Source organism: Leuciscus leuciscus (genome assembly GCF_965113295.1).
Source record: "Leuciscus leuciscus genome assembly, chromosome: 2".
NCBI lineage: Eukaryota > Metazoa > Chordata > Actinopteri > Cypriniformes > Leuciscidae > Leuciscus > Leuciscus leuciscus.
In genome coordinates this window covers 44,199,231-44,224,341 of record NC_138726.1, presented here as the reverse complement: position 1 = coordinate 44,224,341, position 25,111 = coordinate 44,199,231, and the positions used below count along the sequence as shown (strand labels likewise).

Genomic DNA, 25,111 nt, shown 5'->3' with positions numbered 1-25,111 from the left:
CATAAATCACATTTTACAGTTTGTCAAACTAGTTTTTCTCTCTCAAAACTCAGCCGAAGTGCTGCTTAATGATCCAACACATGCAAGGTGCTGTTTGAGGTTGTTATGGATCGGCACACAGACATGTCTCTATTATTCGACAGGGCTCACTGAACCAGGTGTCCTTAAATTTAGCTTTAGTATTATATACTGTTATAGTATATTTATTAATATTTCTCTTTATTTTTTGTTATATATTTCTCATCTATTTCTGAGTTTTTAGTACTTAAGCTTATTTTATTTATAAGCTTATTAATCCAATATTTATCTTATTTTATTTCAGTTGACTAATTGTAATAGTTTTCACTTAACGATAACACTGCTCACTATAGAACAACTGTACCTCCCATTAATCCTCAAATTATCCTAAAATGCATTTTGCCACAATTTTCTTTAAAAAAAAACCCAATTTCTAGTACTGAAGATTAATCAATTAATCTAATTGTTACACAATATAGTCAAATCTTGTTTTTCTGATATGCATGAAGCACAAGACTCACTCTCTTGTGTTTTTGCTGTCTTCAGTGACCAGGTGTCACCCAGTTCCACGTTCTGTAAGGTGTACACACTCACCCCCACACTGTGCAATAACAGAGAGAAGAGGGGTCTGGCTCTGGATGGACAGCTAAAACATGAAGACACCAACTTGGCCTCCAGTACCATGTAAGTGGCCTTCAGCTGACAGTGCATCACATGCTTGTTTTTACATGCTGCCAGAAAAAAAAGGCAATTCATACAGTAAAAGCTTTAGGACATTGAGTTTTTAGTGCTTATAAACTTAAGCTCACCCATGTGTCCATAAAAACTCTAGAGTCTCTCAAACAGTTCTGTGTGCTCAGTATGTGTTTCCCTGTGCTTACAGAGTGAAGGATGTGTCCAATAAGGAGGTCCTGGGAATCTTGGTGTCCTACCGAGTTAAAGTCAAGCTTGTGGTTTCTCGTGGAGGGTGAGTATGTCCTTTTGACACAGAAGTACTTCAGACTTTATATTTGTACAGAACGTCAGAAGACTTAATCCAAACACGTTGTCTGTTGTTAGTGATGTGTCAGTGGAGCTGCCTTTTGTCTTGATGCACCCCAAGCCCTCCGAACAGCCCAACTCTAGACCGCAGTCAGGTAACATCTCAAGTTTGACATTTTGTCAACATATTTACGTGTGTGTGTGTGTGTGTACTTTTTATATATATATATATATTAGGGCTGAACGATTTTGGAAAATAATCTAATTGCGATTTTCTTAACCAATATTGCGATTGCGATTTAATATGCGATTACTTTTTAAGTTCTTTATCTTCTGTATTATTCGACAAAGACAAGCAATAAATCATTGTATAGTAGGGATGGGAATCTTTAAGCACCTCATGATCTACTTTTTTTCGTAATTAATATTATTAATAACAGTTAAAATCTTTATTTGTGTAATTATACGTATTTTTAAAAAATAATTATTAAAAAAACATGTTAAGAATTTTAAATAGGCTATATAAACGAATATAGCTTCAAAATATAAAAGCTAGTAAATAAAGAGGAACAAAAAAAAAACATATTACAAGCAATAAACAAAGAGTGCTTTCAGTATTTAAAAGTAGGCTGTCTGAACGTTTTCCATTCAAGAGCTGTGAGTGATTTGTCTTCTCAGTTTAGATACGATAAGCTGCATTCACACTAATGCACAGATCCCTTTTGAAATATAAGATGTGGTTTGTCCTGTTGGTTTAAGATATGACTGACCGTGTTTACATTAATTTCGCATCATAAAAGCATTTTGAGATGCCAGTACATTTAACCAATAAGTCGCTCACAGCCGCATGCGCGAGCGCTCTACACAAAGCGCGCGTGAGTATTTTAAATTGAAAGCAGCCTTCTCAGTGATTTTCATATTTTTAATATATAAGCCAACTGCATTCCAAAAGACATAAATAATGCCTTAGTAAAGCATTTGTGAGGAAAATTCCGGCGGGCGAGACAGCGAACTGCAAGAGTAACATTAAGCAAAGCGGCAACCAGTGCGATAAAGCCCGCGAATGTCCTTGTAATTCGCTTAAACCTTTCCGAAATTTATGAAAGATTATTTTTCAGAAGGTTTCGTGTGTGTGTGTGAGTGAGAGAGAGAGAGAGAGAGAGAGAGAGAGAGAGAGAGAGAGAGAGAGAAAATACGGCTGTTTCTAAAGCACACGCAGCGTCATCACGCATCTGTTTAAAAACTAAGCTCAGACTCGATTCTGAAATTCTCTGAATATATTATTATACATTATATATTAATTATATATATAATAACATAATATCACATAAATCAAACATAAACTGTTCTTTCCTGTATGCCAGGCCTATGTGCGTAGCGTGCCAAGTTGATGCTGATGACTGCTTTTCTCTCGCGTGTCACGTGACCAGAGTGTAATCGCAGCTTTTGCGGTTTAAAAATCGCGTTTCATTATATCGCGATATTATCGCAAATGCAATTAATCGTTCAGCCCTAATATATATATATATATATATATATATATATATATATATATATATATATATTATTGAAATTCAAATGTCTGAAAACTAATATTTTTAATAGGGCTGTCAAAAGATTAATCGCGATTAATCGCATCCAAAATAAAAGTTTGTGTTTAAATAATATATGTGTGTGTAATATAAATTATATATAAATATATACAGTATATGTATGCAAATATTTCTTAAATATATACATGCATGTGTGTGTATTTATATATACAAAATAATTATACACAGTACACACACATATATTATGTAAACACAAACTTTTATTTTGGATGCGATTAATCGCGATTAATCTTTTGACAGCCCTAATTTTTTATTATTGCTTTTTTCTGCTTTTTGAAACAATAAAACAGCAAAATAATAATTTATTATTATTATTATTATGCATTTTAATAATATAGAAATATGTTTTTATATACAGTATATTGATATATTTCTTTAAATCTCTGATAATTGGTATTTTATTGTTTTTGTTTTTTTATTGCCTGCTTTTTGACAGTAACTAAATAATCATTAGACTATACCAATAAAACAACAACAACAGAATAATAATACATTTTAGTAGTATTTATTGTTTCATTTGTGTTTTTTAAATTATTAATGCTTATATTATTGATTTTATTATCATTATTTTAGATTTATGCAGAGTTGTTTTAATTAAACATTTAAGCATCTTATGGATCATTATATATGAATATGTGTATATAAAAATATGAGTGTCTATAAACTAGCATTGTCCATGCTAGCTGTGAACATGATACTTTTGAGTCATATCAAAGATGTGTCATATCATCTTGGTGATTTGGACATTATGTTTTACATGCTTTTCCATTTGCACAGTTTTCATAATTTTTTTTCTTTTCTAATCTGTGTCCTCCACAGCTGTGCCAGAGACAGATGCCCCTGTGGACGCCAACCTCATAGAGTTTGAAACAAAGTGAGTTAGCTGTGTGTCTCTTTCATAGTATGAGATTCTTGCTTATGTGTGTTTGCATAACATAACTCTCGTTTCTTTTTGTCTTCAGTAATTTCTCACAGGATGATGACTTTGTGTTTGAGGACTTTGCAAGGCTCAGGCTGAAGGGAATGAAAGATGAAGAGGACGACCACTTCTGCTAACGGCCCCTACACACACACACACACACACACAGACACACATAAATAAACACACACACACACACACACGACACCGTGCAGAGGTTGTAAGGAAGGGCGACAGGGGTGGGGTGTCAACCTGCCAGTACTCTTATACCTCTGCTCCACTGGGCCCATATGATAGAGTGGAGCACTTACTGATATCTTCAGAGCCTCATTTCTCTCTTTCTTTCTTTCTTTCTTTCTTTCTTACTTTCTTTGTCTTTTGGCTCCTTTTCACACCATTTTAGCATCTGTGAAGTGGTCTTTTAATTGGCCTCTGGTCATATCGACCACTTCACTAGGGTGCTTATTTGTTAGAATGATTGAGGGAGATGGAACGGGAGGAATCTGATGTTAGATGGGTCATCTAGACATCAATGTATTATTGGTGGGCAAAGGGTCCATTGATTCAGGGGTGATTCATTCTTTCTTTACCTTTTCCTTTCTGTTTCCTTTCATTTTTTTTGTCATCATATTCCCACTTATATATCAAGTGGGCATTAATAGCTATGTAATTATGATATATGTTCTATGTTATTTCATTGTACAGTACATACACTGTTCCAAAACACCATAGGGAACTTGAGTTTGGTGTTAATTTTATTCAACTTTCCTAGACCCGTAATCCAATCCATCCATACTTGCTCAGCAGCTTTTATGTTATAGTTATGTAAAATGTATACATATCATACAAGACTACGTAGTAACACTTTTCTGTGCACTTATAGTGCACGCAATACTCGAATAATTAAGGACGTGGCATTTTTAGTGAAAGAATAGTTGGCAAAGTGCATTGGGACACAAGTGTCTGGTTTCTTATTGTAAATTTTAGCATCTATTCCACATGTTGAGTTGTAGAATATGTGTACACTGCTACAAGTCTTCAGTGTGAAATTAGCTTGTAGATACAACAAGAGGACAGGGACAGGCTCTGTATGTGCCACACACACAATGTAATTCCTCATTATTTGTGCCTGCCAAACTTTATTTGCCAAAATGTGATGATTTATAATGTTGCTTGTAAGTTAAGCTCAGTTTGGTTGAAAATCACATGCTAATTCTTTGTTTTAGTTCACAGAAACTGTTGATGTAACCATTGGACTGCCAGAAATATTTTGATGATGGTTATTTTAAAATTGCATTTATAGCATGATTTCCAGGAAATTTGACTTTTTATCTTGTTCTCCCAGGATCAGCCCATTCCTATGACATTCTACATAGTTTACTACTGAACAATGGCAAATTTACTTATGTTACAATGTGTACAAGGAGGTAACATTTTGCAGTGAACAAAGTGGAGCTCCCGTTGAAGGACAAAAAGCTATCTCTAAAATAAAGGATTGCTTTGTTTAAAGCACCCATACAACCATGCCAGTGTGCATACTTGCTTTAGATGTCCCTTTTTATGTGCTCTTCAGTTGAAGAAGAGATCATGTCTGTCTTGTTTTTGTCTTTTTCTGCAGAATATGAAATGCTTAAGCATTATTTTATGGGATTTTTTTTTAAATGGAAATGTATTACATTTATAACTTTAAGAGTCATTAGTGCAGAATCCTGAAATCAAGCTGCGCCGGCAACTTTACCACTACCCATTATCCAACAAATTTCAGTACTCAATAACACCTACAAACACCATGAAGTCAACAGTTGTTGAGAACAATTATATTAATTAACACAAAACATGTGGGACATGTTATTTTAAATCCAATTTTTATTTGAATGAAAGCTTGAAAATGAACCTGATACATTAGCGAAATTGTCTATTAATGTACAAGTTAATGACAACTGTCATGTTTAACATTTCATGTAGACAGGCACACAAGTGTCTATTTTTACTTATTCATTCATAATAGTTAGGCCACTAGATTTGTACCTCTCTGTTCACTGACCTCACCTGTTTAAACTCACAAAGCTGTAAAAGGACATTCTTTATGAGTTAGTCATTTTTTTAAAACATTTGTTTAGTGAAATATACAAAAATATAGTCCATCCTGGATTGTTTATTGAAAAAGTTCCAATCCGGCCCATCAGTTTCAAACATTTAAGTAAAGTATTTTACTTTACACATCAAGTTTTGTTTTGTAAAGAAGTTAATATGCCATTTTAATTGTCTATAAATTCAATTCCAAGTAAACCACGTTAAGATCACAATGTTTTTAATATCATGAAAAAACATAAATTCAGTCAAATGTGTCCAAACTTGATGGGCTGATAATAAATGAAGTTTTTAAAACATTGACATGAATTCAAATATACTGTATAAGCAATGCCATTTTAGCCAATAAAATGCATTTTAATTCGATGGGAAGATGTTATTTTTTAGTGAGGGGGTTACAACTTATTTTGATCTGCCGTGTGTCTGTAACTCTCTGCGACTCGAGTAAAGGCAGATCATTACATAGGGGAAAAGTCACTTAAACATTTTTCAAAAAATGCATAAACTCCTCAAGTTTAGCATAAATTATGGTATGCACTCCATACCAGCCGCCGACGCGACGTGATGACGTCACCTGAACTATTCACTCGTCGCAGAGTTTTCTCGTCATACAGGGGCGCTAAGATGGCTTCAGCGGCTTGGCTGCATGGCCCCAGCATAACACGCTTAACAGAAGGACTAGTGTCTGTCCTAAAGGAGGATAGACCTGAGTATCTGCCCGCTCTTCTAGCAAACTACCGTGAGCATGGCGTGGTCGGGACTCAGGTAGGACTAAAGGTTTCTCCTGCCGGTCTTGTCTACGCTGTTAGCGCGCACGCTTCCTTTATTTAAATGGAAACGTTAGTTCAGTGTTTGTATTCATATGTAGTCTTTGCCTATATCTTTCTGTTTCACTTGAAAACACACCGATGAGATGTTCATAATGTCTGTTTATATTAACGGCAGTGTTTTTGAATCATTCTTCAGAGCACGGGAGCTGTGGGTGGTCTGGTCGGCATCAGTAATACACGGCTCGGCTCCAGTAAGACCAGGTGAGCTGTCAACTAAAGTAAAGAACAGTTCCTTGCCGTTTTCATAACGTTTAAAGTCACTATGTGCATGCATAACCGAATTCTCCTGATGCTTAGTCTCTTTAATTATACTTTTATCTCAGTTCTGTCCTTTTCTGATCAGAGCTTTGTTGAAATGCTTTTATGTTACTGCCTCTTAGAATGATGTGTTGCATTGTTGTACTGAATTCCTGTCGTTTTTTATAGAATTGCCTATTAAATGTAATAGTAAGATTCTCTCTCTAAGATTCAGAGGGTTCAGGATGTGATCCCAGACTGCGTTTATTTAGAAACCAGTCATTCTGCAAAAACATTAAAGTTGTCATCTGTTTTCTAAATGCGTTTCATTGTGAATGATTCATCCATGCATATGTTTTTATTTATTTTTTATATTTGACCTCACCATTTTTTATCAGAACGTTATACCTGAATCTTGTGGTGAAACCACAGAGTTCTCTGTAGTAATGTATGCTGGTCTTCTCCAATCATTTAGTGCAGAGGTCTTCAACCCTGCTCCTGGAGACCCACTGTTATTTTAGAGTTTAGCTCTAACTTTAATCAAACACATCTGAACTAGCTAATAAAGTTCTTCTGGATCGCTTGAAAATCACAGACAAGCATGCTGAAGCAGGTTGGAAATAAATCTTTCAGGACAGTGGGTCTCCAGGAGCAGGCTTGAAGAACCCTGCTTAAACCCTGCCTCTTTCTCACAATAGAATGCAAGCTCGTATTAAAGTAACAACTGACAGATATAGCCTGTCCCCGGACTCCCCGCCCTATATTTCTTTCCTTTTCAAAAGTTTCTCAGAAGTACATAACAATACGGAAGAAAAGATCTGTTGCTACTTCCATTTCATCTTGACTTTATGGCTTTCTGATCACATGTGTTTCAGGTTTGAGGGTCTCTGTCTCCTGTCTGTGCTGGTGAAGGACAGTTCAAGTGAAGTGTTCCAGCAACATTGCCTTTCATGGCTGCGAACATTGCAGCAGGTCATTCAGGTGAGAAATGTCTTCAGACATCTACCTTGTTCTTCTCTCTTGCCTGGATCCACTTTATAGGTCTTTCCGGATTTTATTCATTTCTGTATGATTTAGTAATGCATCTACTGTTCTTCTGAAACACACAGTCGCAGTCCCCTCTCCCTACCGTGCAGCTTGCTGTGAGTGTGCTGCAGGACTTGTTGCAGTACTCGTCCCAGCTGCCAGAGTTGGCCAGGGAGGTGGGACTCAACTCCATCCTGGGCATTCTGACCTCCCTGCTCAGCCTCAAATCAGAGGTAAAATGCATGCATGTCCTTGTCACATGTAGATTTACATCTGTTAAAGTCCCCCTGTTGTCAATTTTATACCTTAAAACACATCTTTGATAATCACAAGGACATATTTAAACGTTTTTCTATATTTTCTTCATGCCTTAAAATAGCATGAATGTAACTCTACTACACCCTTGTTTCATTTAGTATATACACAGATCTATGAATATGCAAATTAGTCCCTGCCTTCACTCAATCACACCAGCTTGGACTATCTGATCAACTGTAGTAAATGTGACGCAATGGCAAGTTGAAATATTGGTTTAATTCAGCTACGTGTTTGAACCAGAAACTGATTCAGAAGAAGAATAGGAAGAGCGAATTAAACAGGTATGCCCGGTAAAACGGATTTGGTTAACGTTTCAGTGCGTATTTGTGTTTGCACTCTGGAGTACGTCAAATGTTTCTATTTGCGTGTTTTTGCAGTGGGAAAAAATGTAGCCAATCACAAACATGTTAGTTGTTCTCTTGAATGCATTTGGCAATCAGTGGTGTTTAATTTAGTCAGAATCCACTCACCGGTCAAAACGCCGGAGTTTTGATAGGGGAGTTTGGTTTCAGGTTGACTCGGAACACCCACTGTAGGGAGAAATAATATGAAATTTAGTCAGGAATAATACGAGATTGCAGTCATTATTACACACTTCATTGTTTCATTTTTTTCCTCGGACACAAAGCCTTAAAATTCCCTTATTAAAACAACTCGCTTTTAGCGGGACTGTCCAGATTAGTCCATTAATCAATGTTGTTGATGGCTAGCTGTTGTGATACCTAATTTTACAGAGGGAAAAGTCACCAGAAACCGCCATGGATGAATATTATGTCAGAATTTAATAAGTGTGAAAGAAGGTGTTCTTTAAAGGGTTAGTTCACCCAAAAATTTAAATTCTGTCAGTAATTACTCACCCTCATGTTGTTCCAACCCCGTAAGGACTTTCGTTCATCTTCGGAACCCAAATTAAGATCGTTTTGATGAAATCTGAGAGTGCTGAGAATACTTTTTGTGCACTAAAAAAAACATTCATTTTCTTCTGTGTGGGCCTCTGACGTGAGTTCACGACAGCACCACGACGCATGCACGAAAATTAAAAAGATGACGCTCACGATCATTTGATGGGAAAGTGTGAAAGGTAAGCCATTCATTTTATGGCACTTTTACGTTTTCTCATTGGTTTGTCACGATTCAGACATCCTTCTCAGTTTTCGCGCATGTGTCGTGGCACTCTCGTGAACTCGCGTCAGAGGACCAAACGGAAGAAAATGAATAGTTGAATAAATTCATTATTTTGGGGTTTTTTTGCGCACAAAAAGTATTCTAGTCGCTTGATAAACTTAAGGTTGAGCCACTGTAGTCACTTGGACTATTTTTGCGATGTCTTTACTAACTTTTCTGAGCTGGCAGATGAAATTACCTTGCAGCCTATGAAGGAGTTAGCCAGCTCTCAGATTTCATAAAAAATATCTTAATTTGTGTTCCGAAGATGAATGAAAATCTTGCGGGGTTGGAACAACATGAGGGTGAGTAATTACTGACAGAATTTCCATTTTTGGGTGAACTAACCCTTTAATGAATTAATCTCATTATAATGGTCTCGTGATGTTGGTTATATGGACGCTTTACTGTTTTCCTTTATCAGCGTAAGGTCATAAATGGCTTAAGAATAAACCTATCAACACAGAGCTAGATTTCTTTTTCCACTACTCTGATTTCGCCCGAAATGTAAACACCTTAACCTGCGTTCTGTCAGCTTATTGAAGTGCGCCTCTTTGATATGTGACAGCAGAGTCCTTATACAGCAGATATAAGCATATCCATCCACGGCGAGTGTTTCGTGGTTGAGGAGGAGATATGCATCGCAAACTGACTTTTTCTTGACCCAAGAAATATAAAAAATTTGTTCTCATCTTGTGCAGCCGAAGGACAAGTGGTACAGTTGTAGAAACTTCAAATATAATGAGAGGCCGTTTTGAAATAATCTGGATTTTTTTAATGCTTTAACACCACAACTTGCATAATAAATAGAATACTCTGAGTGAAATACATGGATGCTTACGTTTTGGCATCACCACCAAATGATCAAATTACCTGTTTTTTAATACAGTCTTGTAAATGCGGTTTACTTGCATGTAAACGGGTAAATCGGGTTATTTCAATAGACTGGTTTTTGATTGTTATCAGTGTATTGTGTGCATGTAAACTGGCTCACTGTCTTAAAAGGTGCTTGGACAGGAGAGTTAAAGATATTAAAAATATATACAGTACATACAATAATTTACACTTATTGTGTTTATTCTTGATGTGAGTGATTGTGTTTGAATGATTTGTGGTTTGTTTAATTATGAACACATAGGTTAACCATTGAAAATGGAAATCAAATTTATTTCATTCAAATAACACAGATATGTATAGTTAATTACAAGTTGCAAGTTAATTACAAGTTAGTTACAAGTTACTTTGACTATTATTTATTTCTAAAGTAAGTGACGTGCAGGATAAATGTATTTTGACAGATGTTTCTGTGACAGCTCCAGCTCACGCACAGTGTAATACATCAGTGTCTAAATTCCTCATTTTATTTCTTTCACTCCTAATATAGTGGACTCAACTGCCATGCACTATTTAGGTATTAGAGAATCCGTAAACAAGTGCGCCATTTCGAACACAGTCGACAACGAGAGTCGATTCCTGTCTTGAGTTATCAAACTGCTAATAATATGTTGCTTATGTTACACAAACCATGTTCCCGTTCGCCATCTCAGTGTCAGATAGCTGCCTTCTAAAAATCAGCATCCCTAGAAATAATAGGAAAAGTGCTTTGGTACACTGCAGTTTTAAGGGGAAAATAGTACTCGGCAATGGTGTTGTTGACTGATGAATTTGCGCATAGTTTGTCTTTAATCAAATAAAAACACCACATAGACATATAAACAACACTTAACTTGATTTTCACCATAGGGCGGTCTTTAAAATGTAGTCTTGAAACAAATCGAGCTTACCTAGTTGCATAGTCATTTAGTATTTCCTAGTTCATGCCGAGCTGGTTTACACTGTGGAAATTGTTCTCATATGTACACTACTATTCAAATGTTTGTTTTTTAAAATAAATTATCACTTTTATTCAACAAGGACAGATTAAATTGATCATATGTAACGGTAAAGACAATGTTGCAAAAATGTTGCAAAAAAATTTTTTTTCTATTTAAAAAAATGTTGTATTCATCAAAGAAAATGTATCACAGTTTCCACAATGTTAAGCAGCAAAACTGATTTCAACCTTGATAAATGGTAAAATTGTAATATTTCACACTATTACTGTTTTGCTGTTATTTTTCGGTTTCAAATGAATGCATCCTGAGCATGACAGACTTCTTTCAAAAAGCATAAAAAAACCTTTCAAACAACAAACTTTTGAACGATAGTGTATATGGTTTAATGAAGTGAGTATTACATTTGTTGTCGCAAAAAGTACCAAAGGAATCAAACTTTTTGTCATAGTGCCACCTAGCTGCTATGAAAGGAATGATGGCGTGTATGATCTACTACCCACGGGCTTGCGGATCTCTGAGGGTCAGTATATCCATTGATTATATCTATTTTGATGCAGTTACTTTGGATCTGAAAATACTTCACATTGTCCCTTACAGGATAAGCTTGGAGCGTATTTCCTTTCTAAGATGGACTCTGATAATCCTAAAGTACAAGAGGTTGGTTACATCCAGTTGTTCAGTGTTATACTGGAAATGAAAGTATACTGTCCGTAGTTGAATCAGACCTTCTGCATCATAATTCTGACTTTTCATTATTGGTAGGTGGCTTGTGAGTGTTATGGCCGGTTGCCCTGCCTGGGTGGGGTGTTGGAACGAGGGGGAGGTGGGCACAAGGCTGAGGGGTGGACCAATCAGCTGCACGGCCTTCTAGCATCAGCCAATAGCATACTGGGACAGTTGTACCAGGGCACAGAAACGGGTATGTTGCTGGAGTCAGAGTGTTTTTGTTGTATTGAGAGATTTTTTTTTATTTTTTTTCTGTGCTCACTGTTTTTAGAAGGGACAGTGCAGTATGAGGGTCCTGGTGTGGAACTCCCTTTCGCTCCCCTGGATGATGTAGATCCTCTTCTGATCCTTCAGCTCCATCACCGTTACAAGGCTGTTTGTCTGGCTATTAAACACACTCTTAGGTTGTGCTAATGTTCTGTGGCTTAATTCGTTTTATTTCAAATGCTGATTTTTAAAAAAGTTTATAATAATATTGAGATATTGTACTTTCCTCTTGTAGTGTTGATCCTGCATCTTCAGTCCGTCTGCCTGTTCAGAATGTTCTCAATTTGGTGTGTCGAGCTTTGGCTGTCAACACGAAGAGCATTGTAAGGCTTTAACTCTGTTTTCATGCATCTAAGTGATATTGTTGTCGCTGTTCATGATGTGACTCACTATACTTGCTTAACATGGATGTGGACACTAACAGAAGGAGTTTGTTTCAGAGTCCAACAGGAGAGGGCTGTCTGAAGCTGTTGGTTTTACCCTCTATACACAACGACACTCTAGAGCTTCTCTCTGCTCTCATCAAGGCGTAAGCACACATGCATTTACTCTTTTAAATTGAGACATTCAATAGACTTTCATTGTTTTTATATACAGCTAGTTATAAATGATATAACCTAATCCTAAAAGAAAACAACAATTTTTATACAATTTTTTTCAAATGAGGATGTCCCCAACACATACACCCCAGCATCCGGCACTTCATGCAAATAGATAGGGCCGTAAAACTATGAGACATGTCTAAATGCATATCATATTTAAATGCCTGCTTTTGTTTAAATAAACATAATAGACATAACAGAGATCCTAACAATTACTGACACTTGCCGTTAAATGAAAGAGTTCCTACAACGCAATTGAATATTTAATATTATATTACATGAATTGTGTAATTGCTTGATTTTTGATTAATGAATTATGTGTCAGTGGTTGCTGGTTAATTATTTGTGTCCAGGAGTAGCTGAAGTATTAATTTCATGTTTTTTTGGTACAGTGTGGGTGGTGGACTGGTCCAGTATAGCAGTGTGCTCACAAGGCTTTTCTCACAATCTCTGTCTGCATGGACGCCTCTGCCTGAGGCTAGTCTGGGCCAGCAAAGAGCTTACAGGTATTATGGAAACACCATTGATGACCAGAAATATGAACCTGTTTTACGCATTGTAATAAGTGGTCCGATGAGACTATACTATTTGTACATCCATTACAAAGAAATCTTAAATGCTTCCTCTTGAACACTTGTGATCACATTTCATTGAAGACCTCATTTACCATGTCAGTGTATTTCTATGTTATTGAAGCTTTTTATTCATTGTTATTTTAGTCAAGCGTTCAAGCTTTTAACTTATGATGTTATATTTTGCCCATAGTGCAGTGCGAGTGGCCGTGTACCGTATCATAGAACTGTGGGTAAGAGTAGGGGGTGTCTCTCTGCTTCAGGGAAGCCCGTCCCACACAGAGTTACTGTTCACTCATCTGATGGGTGACATCACGCCAGGATCAGAAGCAGTCAAGGTAAGATTAAGGGTGTTTGTATCAAACACCATAAGTATGTAATTAGTAACAATCAAGGCCCGTTAACAAAAAGGACAATAACTAACAAAAACGAAACAGATCTTGTTCTTAACAAGAAAGAATGCATTAAATTCATCAAGTGACAGTAACATTTCTATTTCATATAAGTGGTTTAACTTTCTATTCATCAAAGAATCATGAAAAAAAAAAAGTATCACCGTTTCACGGTTTGCAAAAATATAAAGCAGCACAATGTTTTTTTTTAACATTGAAAATAAATGTTTCTTGAACACCATATCGCCATATTATATTTTAAAGTTGTAGTAAATTGTAATATAAAACATTGCCCAAAAATGTGTCTGATGGCCATCTTTACTTATTTTGTCATTGAGTTTTAGAAACTGAATTAATACATTAAATTTAGCCCTGCTTGAAGTAGTTCTATTTCTTTCTCCAACGGTTCTGTCTTCTGCTGTGTAGCTTCGTTCTGGACAACAGTCATCAATGACTGACCTGATTGGTTCTGCTGGCAAGTCAGGTCCTCGTCGGACTAAGGGAATAGGAGAAGGAATGTCACTACAGAGGAAAGGAGATGTGCTAGCCAATCAAGACACATGCGTTGCTGCCCTACGGGGTGAGCGCTCAGTAAAGATCAGTTAATTTCAAGTTTTATTGGTTGAAATAAACAACATTTGCTGATGAAGAATTATTCCTTTACAGCATTAAGACAGATCATTTTGACCAGTGGAACTTTGTTAAAGGAAGATCTGCATAAGGTTTGTTCATTACAATTTGTTCGTGCTTGGGTATTAATGTCTTTTTATGTTGCATACAAGTAGGGATGTCCCGATCAGGTTTTTTTGCCCTCGAGTCCGAGTCATTTGATTTTGAGTATCTACCGATACCGAGTCCCGATCCGATACTTCTATAATACATAAAAAAAGAATAAAGAAGAGCGAAAAAACAGATCCAGGATGTTCCTTATTTTTTATTTAATTCACCTTATTTTAACATTCAACAACTCTGTTAACAAACAGAGCACTTCTGTGAGGTAGCTTGAACAATCAAGTAATAAATAACAAATTCTTCACTTTTGGACTTTAGTGCAACAGTAAATATATAAAAAAGTCTAATATATAAACAAATAGCACCTCAAATTAAAATACCCGGCAGGCATGTAAACAAATAAAATATAAAAGTGCCACAGTGTTTGCAAAGCCAGTAATGTGCTTTTAGGAACTGCACTCCTAACTCTTACGCCGGTTTCACACTGCACGCGTTAGCAGAGCGTGCAGCGCGTATTCTTTTCGCCGCCCATGTTAACAGATTAGAGCATTCAAACCGCACGCAGAGGCGGCGTTTCGGCGCCGAGTCTATTTTTGCTGCGCCGCTTACGCTGAATTAAAGTGACAATGCATTGATCATGGCCAAAATACACCGCAGTTTTATCCAAAAAGTGCATTGATGATATCTATTGTGTTTTAAACAGTCAATCAAATGACCAACAGCAATTTAAAAAGAAAACAAATGTCCAAAAACAAACTTGTTGCCAGAACAATAAAAACAAAGATGAACCAAAAGTTATATAAATGAAATTATTAATAAAATAAGCTTCTTGACAAGTCTTTTCTCTTAAATGTATTTGAAAACGAAAGAAAGCAATGCCAACTTATCCATTAGAGTACTCTGTCTGTACACAACCCGCGGTTCAGCCGCGCGTGACAAACGCTGCCAGTGTGAAAGCAAAACGCGCGTGTCCTGCTCACCATACGCACTGCTCCTGCACTGCTTACGCTCTGCTCGCGTGCAGTGTGAAACCGGCGTAACTCTGTGGCACCGCATAACTATAGATGTGTTAAAAAATAATGAGAATATATATACATATATCCGAGTCCTGATCGGGAGGTGACGTCCGATTCCGATCAGTCTGAAAACACGTGATCGGGCCCGATTTCCGATCACGTGATCGGATCGGGACATCCCTACATACAAGTATGGAAAAGTGTGTTTTACGTTGTTCTTCTAAACACGCCCTCCCTTGTTAGAGGATCCAAGACCTGGTGGTGCCTCTGTGTGTGCGTCTGCAGCAGCAGGCTCACTGTTTGCTGGAGGTCGGTGCTGTCAGTGGACAGTATGGCAGCCCTACCCCTCGCCGAGAGCTCTACCGCCTCTTACTGGCACTTGTGCTGGTGCCCTCTCCCCGCTGGCCTCCTTCCCTCTCCTGCGCGGTTTCCATCTTCAGCCACGGCCGGCGAGATCGCAACATCATGGTGAGTGAACATCCTTGGTCAAAACTTGGGGTTGAAAGTGGTAATCTTGTAGTCTACAGAAAACCCTGTCCATTGAATCTAATTGATCAGAGCATAACATGCTAAATCTTATCCACAGTCATGTTGTCTTCCTGGTAAGTGATGGAAGCGTTGTGTGTGATTTGATTTTAAGTCCAGATTTATCAAAGGTGTTTTAGTAGTGTAGACAATATACAGTGGCCCCAAAAAGTCTTTAGACACTTATGTCACACTTAAAAATATCTAAAAGATACAAATATCAAACCAAGTGGCTTCTACAAACAACATTTTGCTAGAGCTTTTCTCAGAATTCCCTTGTCCAAGCCACTTTTTCACTTGGTTTTTTTCATGGTGTATAAAGTCAGTTCCCATCAGGTTCATTCAGGTGTTCCAGCAGAAGAACCCCCGGTTTAGTTCATCACAAAGAAATCAGAAACATTTTCAGAAACATCAGAAAGTGTCCAATACTTTGTCTACATTTTGAACAATGTATTTGAAACATATTTTGAAATCTAACAAATTTCAAACTTTTTAATGAAAAGTGTACTTGTGCTATTTATTTATTTATTTATTTTAAAAAACCAAATGCCACTTGTTTTGGTATTTTGCTATATAACTCAAATACATCTAAATATTTAATTGTGCCTTAATTGTCCAAACACATTTTGAGAATACAATTATAGTTTAGCAGCTTATGTAGCAAACATTTTACTGAAGAAGTGCTTTTACTTACACACACACACTCACACACACAGTGGCTTGCTAGTCTTCAACAGATATCCCATATTTTGTGTTTTTACTCTAGATAAAATGCTACACAAAAGGTTGAAACCTGAATATTCCTTGGCATCTAAATGTTATCCACCAGGGGGAGTCTCACTTGTTTGCTGATTTATAGTATTTTTCAGCTAGTTTCACATCATTGTTGTGCCTCTCTAGTGCATTGTGCTAATGAAAGCAGAAGCACTGAAAAGGGCCACAGGGTTGAGTAAATGTGTGTTATAATAAGAGGTTGTTGAAATCAGTGTTGACATTCAACAGGGTATTTAAGGAACACTTTACAATAAGGTTTAAGTATCATGTACTAACAATGAAAAACATTCTACAACATTTCCTAATATAGGTTAATTATTTATAAATATGCTATTGTTCAATGTTAATGTTTGTCCATAATATATTAATGTTAATTTATACAACTTAATGTTGAATGTATTAGTATATGTAGACATTAACATTTACAGGATTTATTCATCTAAATCTAGAAAATGGTGGTTCGTTCATGATTCGTAATGAAAAGTTGCATTTATTTAATCAAAAATACAGAAACAATTTAAAAACTTTTCTATTTAACATTTAAAATGTAATTTACTCCTGTGATTGTTAAGCTGGATTTTCAGCATCATTACGCCAGTCTTCAGTGTCACATGATCCTTCAGAAATCATTCTAATATGATGATTTGGTGTTCAAGTAACATTTCTTTTGTTATCAATGTTGAAAGTTGTGCTGCTTAATTTTTGTGAAAATGCTACTTTTTTTCAGGATTCTTTGACTATAACATTCAATGAACAGCATTTATTTACATTTTATTACATTTATTAAAACATTCATTAAATATAAAGCTTTTGTAACATAAGTGTCTTCACTGTCACCTTTGATCAATTTAATACATCTTTGATGAATAAAAGTATTAATTTCTCTTTTTTTTTATTTCTCTCTTTTTAATCTTACCACATATGTTTGAATAGTATCATTGTTACAAATTGTTGAGCAGCAAAAACTGTTTTCAACATTTAATAATAAATGTTTCTTGAGCAGCAAATCACATATTAGGATGATTTTTGAAGGATCATGTTACACTGAAGACTGGAGTACTGGAATTCAGCTTTACCATCACAGGAATTTTTTTTTATTTTTTTTTATTTTTTTTATTAAAATAGAAAACAATCATTTTAAGTTGTAATAGTATTTCACAATATTACTGTTTTTACTGTATTTTTGATCAAATAAATGCAGCCTTGGTGAGCATAAGATACCTTTTTCAAAAACATGAACAAATTTTAATGTTTCCAAACTTTTGACAGGTTCTGTTCATCTTAAAACCTTAATTTGTAAAATCAGTTTACCAAAATCAAGCCCTTTGTGTACTTTCCAGTTTAAACTGTTTAATGACACATTAACCAAACCTGTTTGAACACGCAAACATGTTTTTAAAAAGAAGTCTTAAAGTATACAATGACTGACGTACAGCAACATTCATTTTGACAGAAAGTGTATTTGTCCTCTTATGTGGCTGTTTGCTTTCACTGTGAATGCTCATTTTGGGTGGTGTAGTGGCTATTTGCTTCTAATGACGCAAGAGACTGTAACTGGAGACAGTGTTTCATATTTACAAAGGTGTACAGAAAAGTAGTGAGATGTTAAAAAGAAACATTACGCTTGGCAAACTGGTTCTTTTATTGTTTCCGAGGCTAAATTCAGCCTATTTTAACACTAGAATAGAAACTGCCTAGAGAGCCTGGCCCTGGCATAGACCTGCCTCTGTCTGTGGTTCATCACACAGTTATCAGATTTCTCCATATCTGTCTAACGTACTCTGCTTAAAAAGGATAGTTCAGCCAAAAAAAAAGAGGGAAAGTTCTGTCTTCATTTGTTTACCCTCAATTTGTTCAAAACTGGTTTGATTTACTCTCCTCTGCTGGACACAAAATAGGGGGATGAGTAAATAACAGAATATTAATTGTGGGGTATCTATGGGTGATTATTATTATTATTATTATTATTATTATATATAAATAATTTGCCCATAGATACCCCAACATTTATATTTATTTACTCTCCATCATGCAATCCCAGATATTTGACTTTGTTTCTGCTGTGGAACACAAATAACTTTGGAGGTCCCATGACTTGTTTTTCTAAAAATCTTCATTTGTGTTCCACAAAAGAAAGTCTGGGATGGTATTAATGTAAGTAAACGAGATAATTTTTGTTTTTAGATGGGGTATTCCTTCTCAGTTACTGTTACTCTTTGAACAATGGTTATATTCATTATCTGTTGGCATAGTCAAATTTGTACTGACCTCGGAAAATGTGACCACTGACATTTCCTGTTTGTTTTCTCTCTGTGTGTATTCCTACAGGTATCGTCATTCTGTGCTGAGGCTCTGACCATATGCAACACTCTTATTCATCCTCGCACACCCTCAATCTCTCTCCCTCTCACCCCTTTAACTCTCAAATCAACTGCATCTGCCCCTGTCCTTGCCTCTGGCCAAAACCCCTCACTAACCATCCCTACCCTTCTTGGTGGAGCCACAACAGGGCCTCCTTTCCCTGCCAGGCATCCCATGGGCTTAGGCCCTGCTTCCCTCCTTGGCTCTCTGGAGAACCATCTACCTTTGGCTCCCCCGGTTCTTCCAACTCCAGCAGGCACTACGGCCAGCCCAGGTGACCTGTTGCTCTCTCCGTCCCAACCGGGTGAACTTGCAGGCCTCGGAGGCCCTGAAAGCCAACGACAAGTTTTTGTCCGCTACGACAAAGAAGAGCCAGAAGATGTGGAGATCTCTTTGGAGAGTGATTCAGATGATAGTGTTGTTATTATGCCAGCAGGTATGATGATAGAGATGCAAGATGGAGCGGCAAATGCACAATCGTTGTCCCAGCCACCGGTATCTGTGATAGGTGGCCTGCAGCCATCCGTCCCAGTAGTGGGAGAGGTTGGATCGGTTGACACCTCGCTAACTAACGAGCTGCCCACCTCCATTCCCCATCAGATTCTGCCAGCTAACGTTAATAACATTAACTCTTTCCCTGGACCAAGCCAGACGGCCCAGCTTGTGTCTCTGGTGCCTCCACTGAACTCAACTACTGCTTCACTCTCAGCGTCACCTGCTGGTCTTGTGGATTCACTGACTGGTGGTCCACAACTTCAACAGATGTTGATGCAAAATTCTCCAGGTGGGCAGCCGCCAACACTGGGCTTGTCTTTACAGATGCAGCTTCAGAACCAGATCGCTCAGGGCAGCCGTCAGCTCCAAACACAGCCTCCAGGCAACGACATGGACCAGAATGTCATAAACATCAACAGCTCGGATGACGAAGAGGACGAGGAAGAGGAGCTGGAGGAGGATGAAGAATTAGGAGAGGAGGAAGAAGAGGAGGAGGGGCTGGAGGACGAAGAGGAGGAAGAGGAAGGCAGCGACTTCATGGATGACGAGTACTGTGAGGCAGAGGACTTTGAGGACTATGAAGATGAAGAGGGGGAGGATGAGGACGAAGAGGAGAGTGAGGAGATCCAGCCGTTGGAGGGAGACGATGACCGAGGGATGATGGGCGAGGAGGAGGCAGAAGTCATGTTTGCGGCAGAGGAGCAGCAAGGTATGGAAATGTTCTGCATGGAGAGAGAACGAGAAGTAGAAGCAGGGATCGAGGAGATGGAGGGTGTGAGGAGTGTCTATGCAGATGACCGGATCAAGGAGAAGGGCACCGTGGAGGAAATTGAGAACATTGGTGCAGTCGAGAGAAATGAAGCTGTGGTTGGCAAGCAACAAATAGAGACTCTTGTAATTGGTGGAGATGCAGAGGGCCTTGAAGAGGATACCATAGTGGAGGCGGTTGAACCTGAAGTGAGAACATGTGAGCAGGAAGTGGCAAGGCCAGAAGATCCCGAAGAAGAAGCTGGCCCATCACAACAGGGTCAAGAATTGACTGTAGAGGGCCAAGTTCAAGAGCAAGAAACGGAATTACAGCCCGAAGACAAAACCAATCAGAGCGCACCATCCACAACAGAGCAGGAAGTGTTACAGAGTGCAGATGAGACCATTGAGGAAGAGAAAGAGAGCAGTGAACAGGGAGATGATGCAGATGCAAGAGGAACGAAGAGGAAAATGGGGGATCGTGAGGAAGGAGAGTCTTCTGAACAAGGCATCGAAAAGAAAAAGGTAACAGAGTAATATCCATCGAACCTTGGTCCAGATCTTTCTCTTAGACTCAAAACGCACATTGGGCCTCATTCATGCAACATTCTTAAATATGAGTAAATTTGCATGTAATACGGACCTTCCTGAAAAACTCGCCTCTGTTTTCACAAACGCTTTGTAAACATCAGATTTGATAGTTAAACGTGTATGTTAATGAATTCCAATCATTCGTAAATAGGGACGCTCATCCACAATTTGCATAAACCCCACCTATGAATTAAAACTACGCAAATTACGTGTCCATGAACGCTGCAGAATCTTCTGGACTCTCTTCTCAAGTTTGGCTCCAATATATTGCATAAATGCAAAAGACTAATAGGCCATATGCATAACAAGTATTTCAATTAACGTGTGTCCAAAGCGTTTTTAGCCAGCTGAAGAAATGCCTGGTGCTCGTCTGAAAAGAGTCAGCTGGTGGCCCTTGAGAGCACTTTGAAGGTGCAGTGTTTTTCCAGCTGAGACGTTTGGTTGCTATGATTTGGAATATCCACCGCAGTAATGTTACTAGTATCTCATTTTGAAGAATATTACTGAATATAAAAATGCAGTAACCAGCAATATTACCTTCTCCATTGTTCAGTCATTGTACAAGTAGGATGGTTGGTCGGTGTAGTATTTTTCCCGCCCCTCCTCCACTGTCATTGGACGGCTGGGTAAAAAAAGTGACTGTGACAAGCACTGCGTTTTAATCAAAGTTTTGAACTCGGCTTTAAGAAAAAAGACAGGGCAAACGAACTTGTGAAATATTATTATTATTATTGTACATAGTGCATCAAAATGCAATGTCATCAGTTTGCCTAAAAGAACACAGAACATTATAGGATGTTTCGCACCATTTAAATGTGGTAGGGAGCGGGTGTTAATTTCGTACCCACTAACGTTTTGAAAATGCCAAAATGTTTATGAATACATATAAAATAATGAATAGTAGTAGGCTAGTTGTAATAATTGGTACACTAGTTGTTGTTGGTAGTATTAAAATGATTAGTAATTGTAGCAATCCGTTGTTGTATTTTTATTTTATTATTATTAATGTGATTTGTTGTATTTTTATTTTATTATTATTAATGTGATTTGTCATTTTTGGAAAAATAATTCTATATATACAATTTTGTACACTACCGTTCAGTTTGGGGTCAGTTTCAACTGTTTTCAACATGGATGATAAGAATTATTTCTTGAGCACCAAATCAACATATTAGAATGTCACATGATCCTTCAGAAATCACTGAAGATTCCGCTTTGCCATCACAGGAATAAATTAAATTGCAAAATATATTAAAATAGAAAATAATTATTTTAATGGTAATATTTCACAATATTACTGTTTTTACTGTGTTTTGATCAAATAAATGCATCCTTGGTGAGTGTAAAAGAGACTTCTATTAAAAACTAAATCTTGTAGCCTCTTGTAGATTTATTTTGATCACCGCAGTACTTTTTAAGACAGAGAAACCCTAATGTTGCGTTCTCAGCATTGCTGCAAAGGACAGTTGCCTCAATAATAGCTGTTAAATGACAACATTTCCTAGTAACTATATCTCCTTGATTATTGAGGTTTGCGCATGAACAGAGTATGCACAACAGCGTTTGCAATGCATTGGCCAAGGATTCACATCAGCATGTGCATACTTGCGTAGAGTAGTGTTGCTCGATATACAGGTATAAGAAGAAAAAAAACAAAAAACTTTTTGATGTTAAAAAGTGTTAAACGCGCTAAGCCACGAAAAAAAATCTCAGTGCGCACATAAAGGTGCCTCTCAGACAGCATTCGAGTGTGAATTCAGTTCTCTTTTCTGGATTATTGTGCTTGAATGGTCAAATATATCAAAATGCACATCATGGCGAGTATTCACGTAAACGCATTCAGGTATGCCTTTAGTGGACATAAACAATTGAGAAAGAAATCGAATGTGTTCCAATGTATTGGAACCGTGCAGCTCTTAAAGTGATAGCAGCCTAATAAACCTGCTGTGGTCTGTTCAATCACCCACTACTTGACTAAATAACTGCAATATATTTACTAATAATCATTGAGTGTATAGTTCATTTATAGAGTAAAGACTATGCATTGTTAAACATTTAATTTCTTACTTGATTGCTATAGTTATATAGGCCTACTGTAGTCTATCTGAACATTACATTTAAAAAATAAATTGAATTACTCATGTCATGAAATAAGAGGTCACATCACCCACTACTATCCCAAACAGTTCAGAATTGTGAAAGATTAGTCATTGTGATTTGTTGCAAACATCTCTGTAAGGACGTTCACACTTGCATGTAATAATTGTTTATTTTTTTAATAATAGGAAGGGAATGGTCAAAAATCAGGGCATAAACACGCCGGTCAAGTGAGTTATTTTTTTTTAAAACAATACATTTTAAATTCTGTCATATTATTCAATTAGTTTCACATTTGTTTTATTTTAAAAAAATTTGCTATGGTATCGATTCAGTATTGGTATATCGAGATATTTTAGCCAGGTATCGTGTCAAAGTCATAATTTTGCAATCGTGACAACACTAGCGTAGAGTATGCTTCTGTTCTCAGTTTGGATTTGTTGTTTAAACAATTGATCAAGCCAAAACAAATGAAGAGTGCCTTGTATGTCTTGCAGTAATATTGCTTGTGTGTAGTTTACTTGTTGCTTGTACTGTTTATATCTTTTGTGGGTAGTTGACTTGACTTGTACTGTTTATTATGGTAATGGCATGTAAACATGTGCGGACACTAATTGTTGCTTATTCTGAGGCTTTTTTCTCCAGCACATTCCCTCGAGCTCACTCTCTCCTCTTTCTCAAATTATTTTCCAGAAAGATGATGAGGTAATGGCTTCCATGCTGGCAGACTTTGTTGACTGCCCGCCAGACGATGATGATCATAGTGCCTCACAATCACAGCCCTAACATGACCAAGCTTCTCATTCCCTCTAATCTCACATCAGAGGAGCATTGCAATGAATAGTAAGGTCCTGAAATATACCGCATAGTCTCACATGATTGATAATGTCCCATCAACATCTGTTGTAGTTGCAATAGAAAAGTTTCTTTGAAAGAGTTTTAGGTTTTCAGGCTCAAAGTCCATTACCATTGGTAAATTGTTGAACATAGAAAAAACTATTCATTAGCTGAGAGATGACTTGTAGGTGGTCATTGTTGGTATTTTTATTTTTCTGGCAGCTTAATACAAGTATGATGATACTGTAGTTTCAAGTATTCAAAAGTGCTTTTATCAGTTGGACAATATGGTAAATTTTTTGTGGCCTCTTTTTTTTTTGTAATATGGTTTGTATATGTAACACATACTTGGAATTGTTTAACAAGATCATGCAATAAAGTGAATCTGTTATGACGCTGTTCATGGATTCTGTAGAAAGTAGTCAGTCTGTTTTTTGGTGAAGTAAACTATAACCACAATTTGAACCACAATTTGAACGAAGTCAATGTGTTGTAATGGGTAACTTATGGTATATTGAGTGTTCTCAAAGACACTTTTAACAGAAAAGCTCTTTGCTGTAAGATGTCCACTAAATGGTGAACTGTAGAAATGGCATGCAAAACATGACCACAGCAATGCATTTATTATCTTTCCTGAACTCTGATCTGCTCATCCCTGACGTCTGAATATTTTTGGTATTTCAATATATGAATGCGTCCCTTTTAAATGATCATCAGTGTTATCTTTTGAAAGCATGCTGTGTGTGATTACATAGTCCAGTGCTCCCTGTATGTTGTTAACAGGACACAATGCTGATGTGATACCACAACATTTATCAGTTATATCTCTTATGCAAAAATAACATATAAACATATAAAGTTGCATAACATGGTTGAATGTTCATCCACACATAGTTTTGAGTTTACACTACTGTTCAAAAGATTGCTGTTGATAAGACTCGAGGCAGACTACAATTTCTTACACTGAAGAAAAGTTATTTCTTTCCCCAAAAAAACAACCCCTAGACATTTGAACAGTAGCGTACATCACCTTCCCTTTATATAACATGCCAGAGGACAGCTAGCAGTCACGGGAATGTGTATACATTACACAGCACTGCCTGTTATGTACTTCCTCAACCAAATATGTTTTGCATACTTTTGAAACGTATTTTTCACTCAGTATCTATTGATTATAAATTGAGTTGGATCAAGACAGAGAGTTGATTATGTAACATGAAACAGACCGCTGAATAATAAGTGAAACTTGTTGGTTCATTTGGTATTTACCAGTGGCTTGTTAAAAAGGTAAACTTTTGCTTGTAATTCCACACAGAAAGCCCTTTTTTTACAAGTAAACGAAACA

General features: G+C 37.0%; 2 protein-coding genes across 3 annotated transcripts in view; both read left to right on the top strand.

Annotated features, from left to right (window-relative positions):
• Positions 1 to 5,055, top strand: part of arrb2b (arrestin, beta 2b) — a 52,224-nt gene extending 47,169 nt beyond the window's left edge. Inside the window, exons 21-25 of the mRNA XM_082149208.1 lie at positions 565 to 702; positions 902 to 985; positions 1,078 to 1,154; positions 3,432 to 3,486; positions 3,575 to 5,055. Coding sequence (XP_082005334.1) covers positions 565 to 702; positions 902 to 985; positions 1,078 to 1,154; positions 3,432 to 3,486; positions 3,575 to 3,668 — 448 coding nt within the window. The 3' untranslated portion in view covers positions 3,669 to 5,055. The remainder of the gene's footprint in view (positions 1 to 564; positions 703 to 901; positions 986 to 1,077; positions 1,155 to 3,431; positions 3,487 to 3,574) is intronic.
• Positions 5,056 to 6,217: 1,162 nt separating this feature from the next.
• On the top strand, positions 6,218 to 24,173 carry pelp1 (proline, glutamate and leucine rich protein 1). Of its 2 annotated transcripts, XM_082161770.1 has the most exons (18): positions 6,218 to 6,387; positions 6,589 to 6,653; positions 7,565 to 7,670; positions 7,799 to 7,948; positions 11,481 to 11,552; positions 11,630 to 11,689; positions 11,795 to 11,951; positions 12,030 to 12,162; positions 12,261 to 12,348; positions 12,466 to 12,554; positions 13,020 to 13,133; positions 13,393 to 13,537; positions 14,018 to 14,171; positions 14,258 to 14,313; positions 15,583 to 15,807; positions 18,967 to 20,766; positions 23,118 to 23,159; positions 23,623 to 24,173. In XM_082161770.1, exons 1-18 carry the CDS (start codon positions 6,247 to 6,249, stop codon positions 23,713 to 23,715), a joined length of 3,690 nt encoding a protein of 1,229 aa, XP_082017896.1. In that variant the 5' UTR covers positions 6,218 to 6,246; the 3' UTR covers positions 23,716 to 24,173. The 2 variants fall into 2 exon arrangements, with proteins under 2 accessions (XP_082017896.1, XP_082017897.1); XM_082161771.1 differs by lacking the exon at positions 23,118 to 23,159.
• Positions 24,174 to 25,111: the final 938 nt, after the last annotated feature.

Excerpts from the sequence above, each read along its gene's own strand:
- pelp1 (XM_082161770.1), top strand. The coding sequence starts at position 6,247 with ATGGCTTCAGCGGCTTGGCTGCATGGCCCCAGCATAACACGCTTAACA. Across the intron at positions 6,654-7,564 it reads CTCGGCTCCAGTAAGACCAG|GTTTGAGGGTCTCTGTCTCC; the intron begins GTGAGCTGTCAA and ends CATGTGTTTCAG. Across the intron at positions 14,314-15,582 it reads TAAAGGAAGATCTGCATAAG|AGGATCCAAGACCTGGTGGT; the intron begins GTTTGTTCATTA and ends CTCCCTTGTTAG.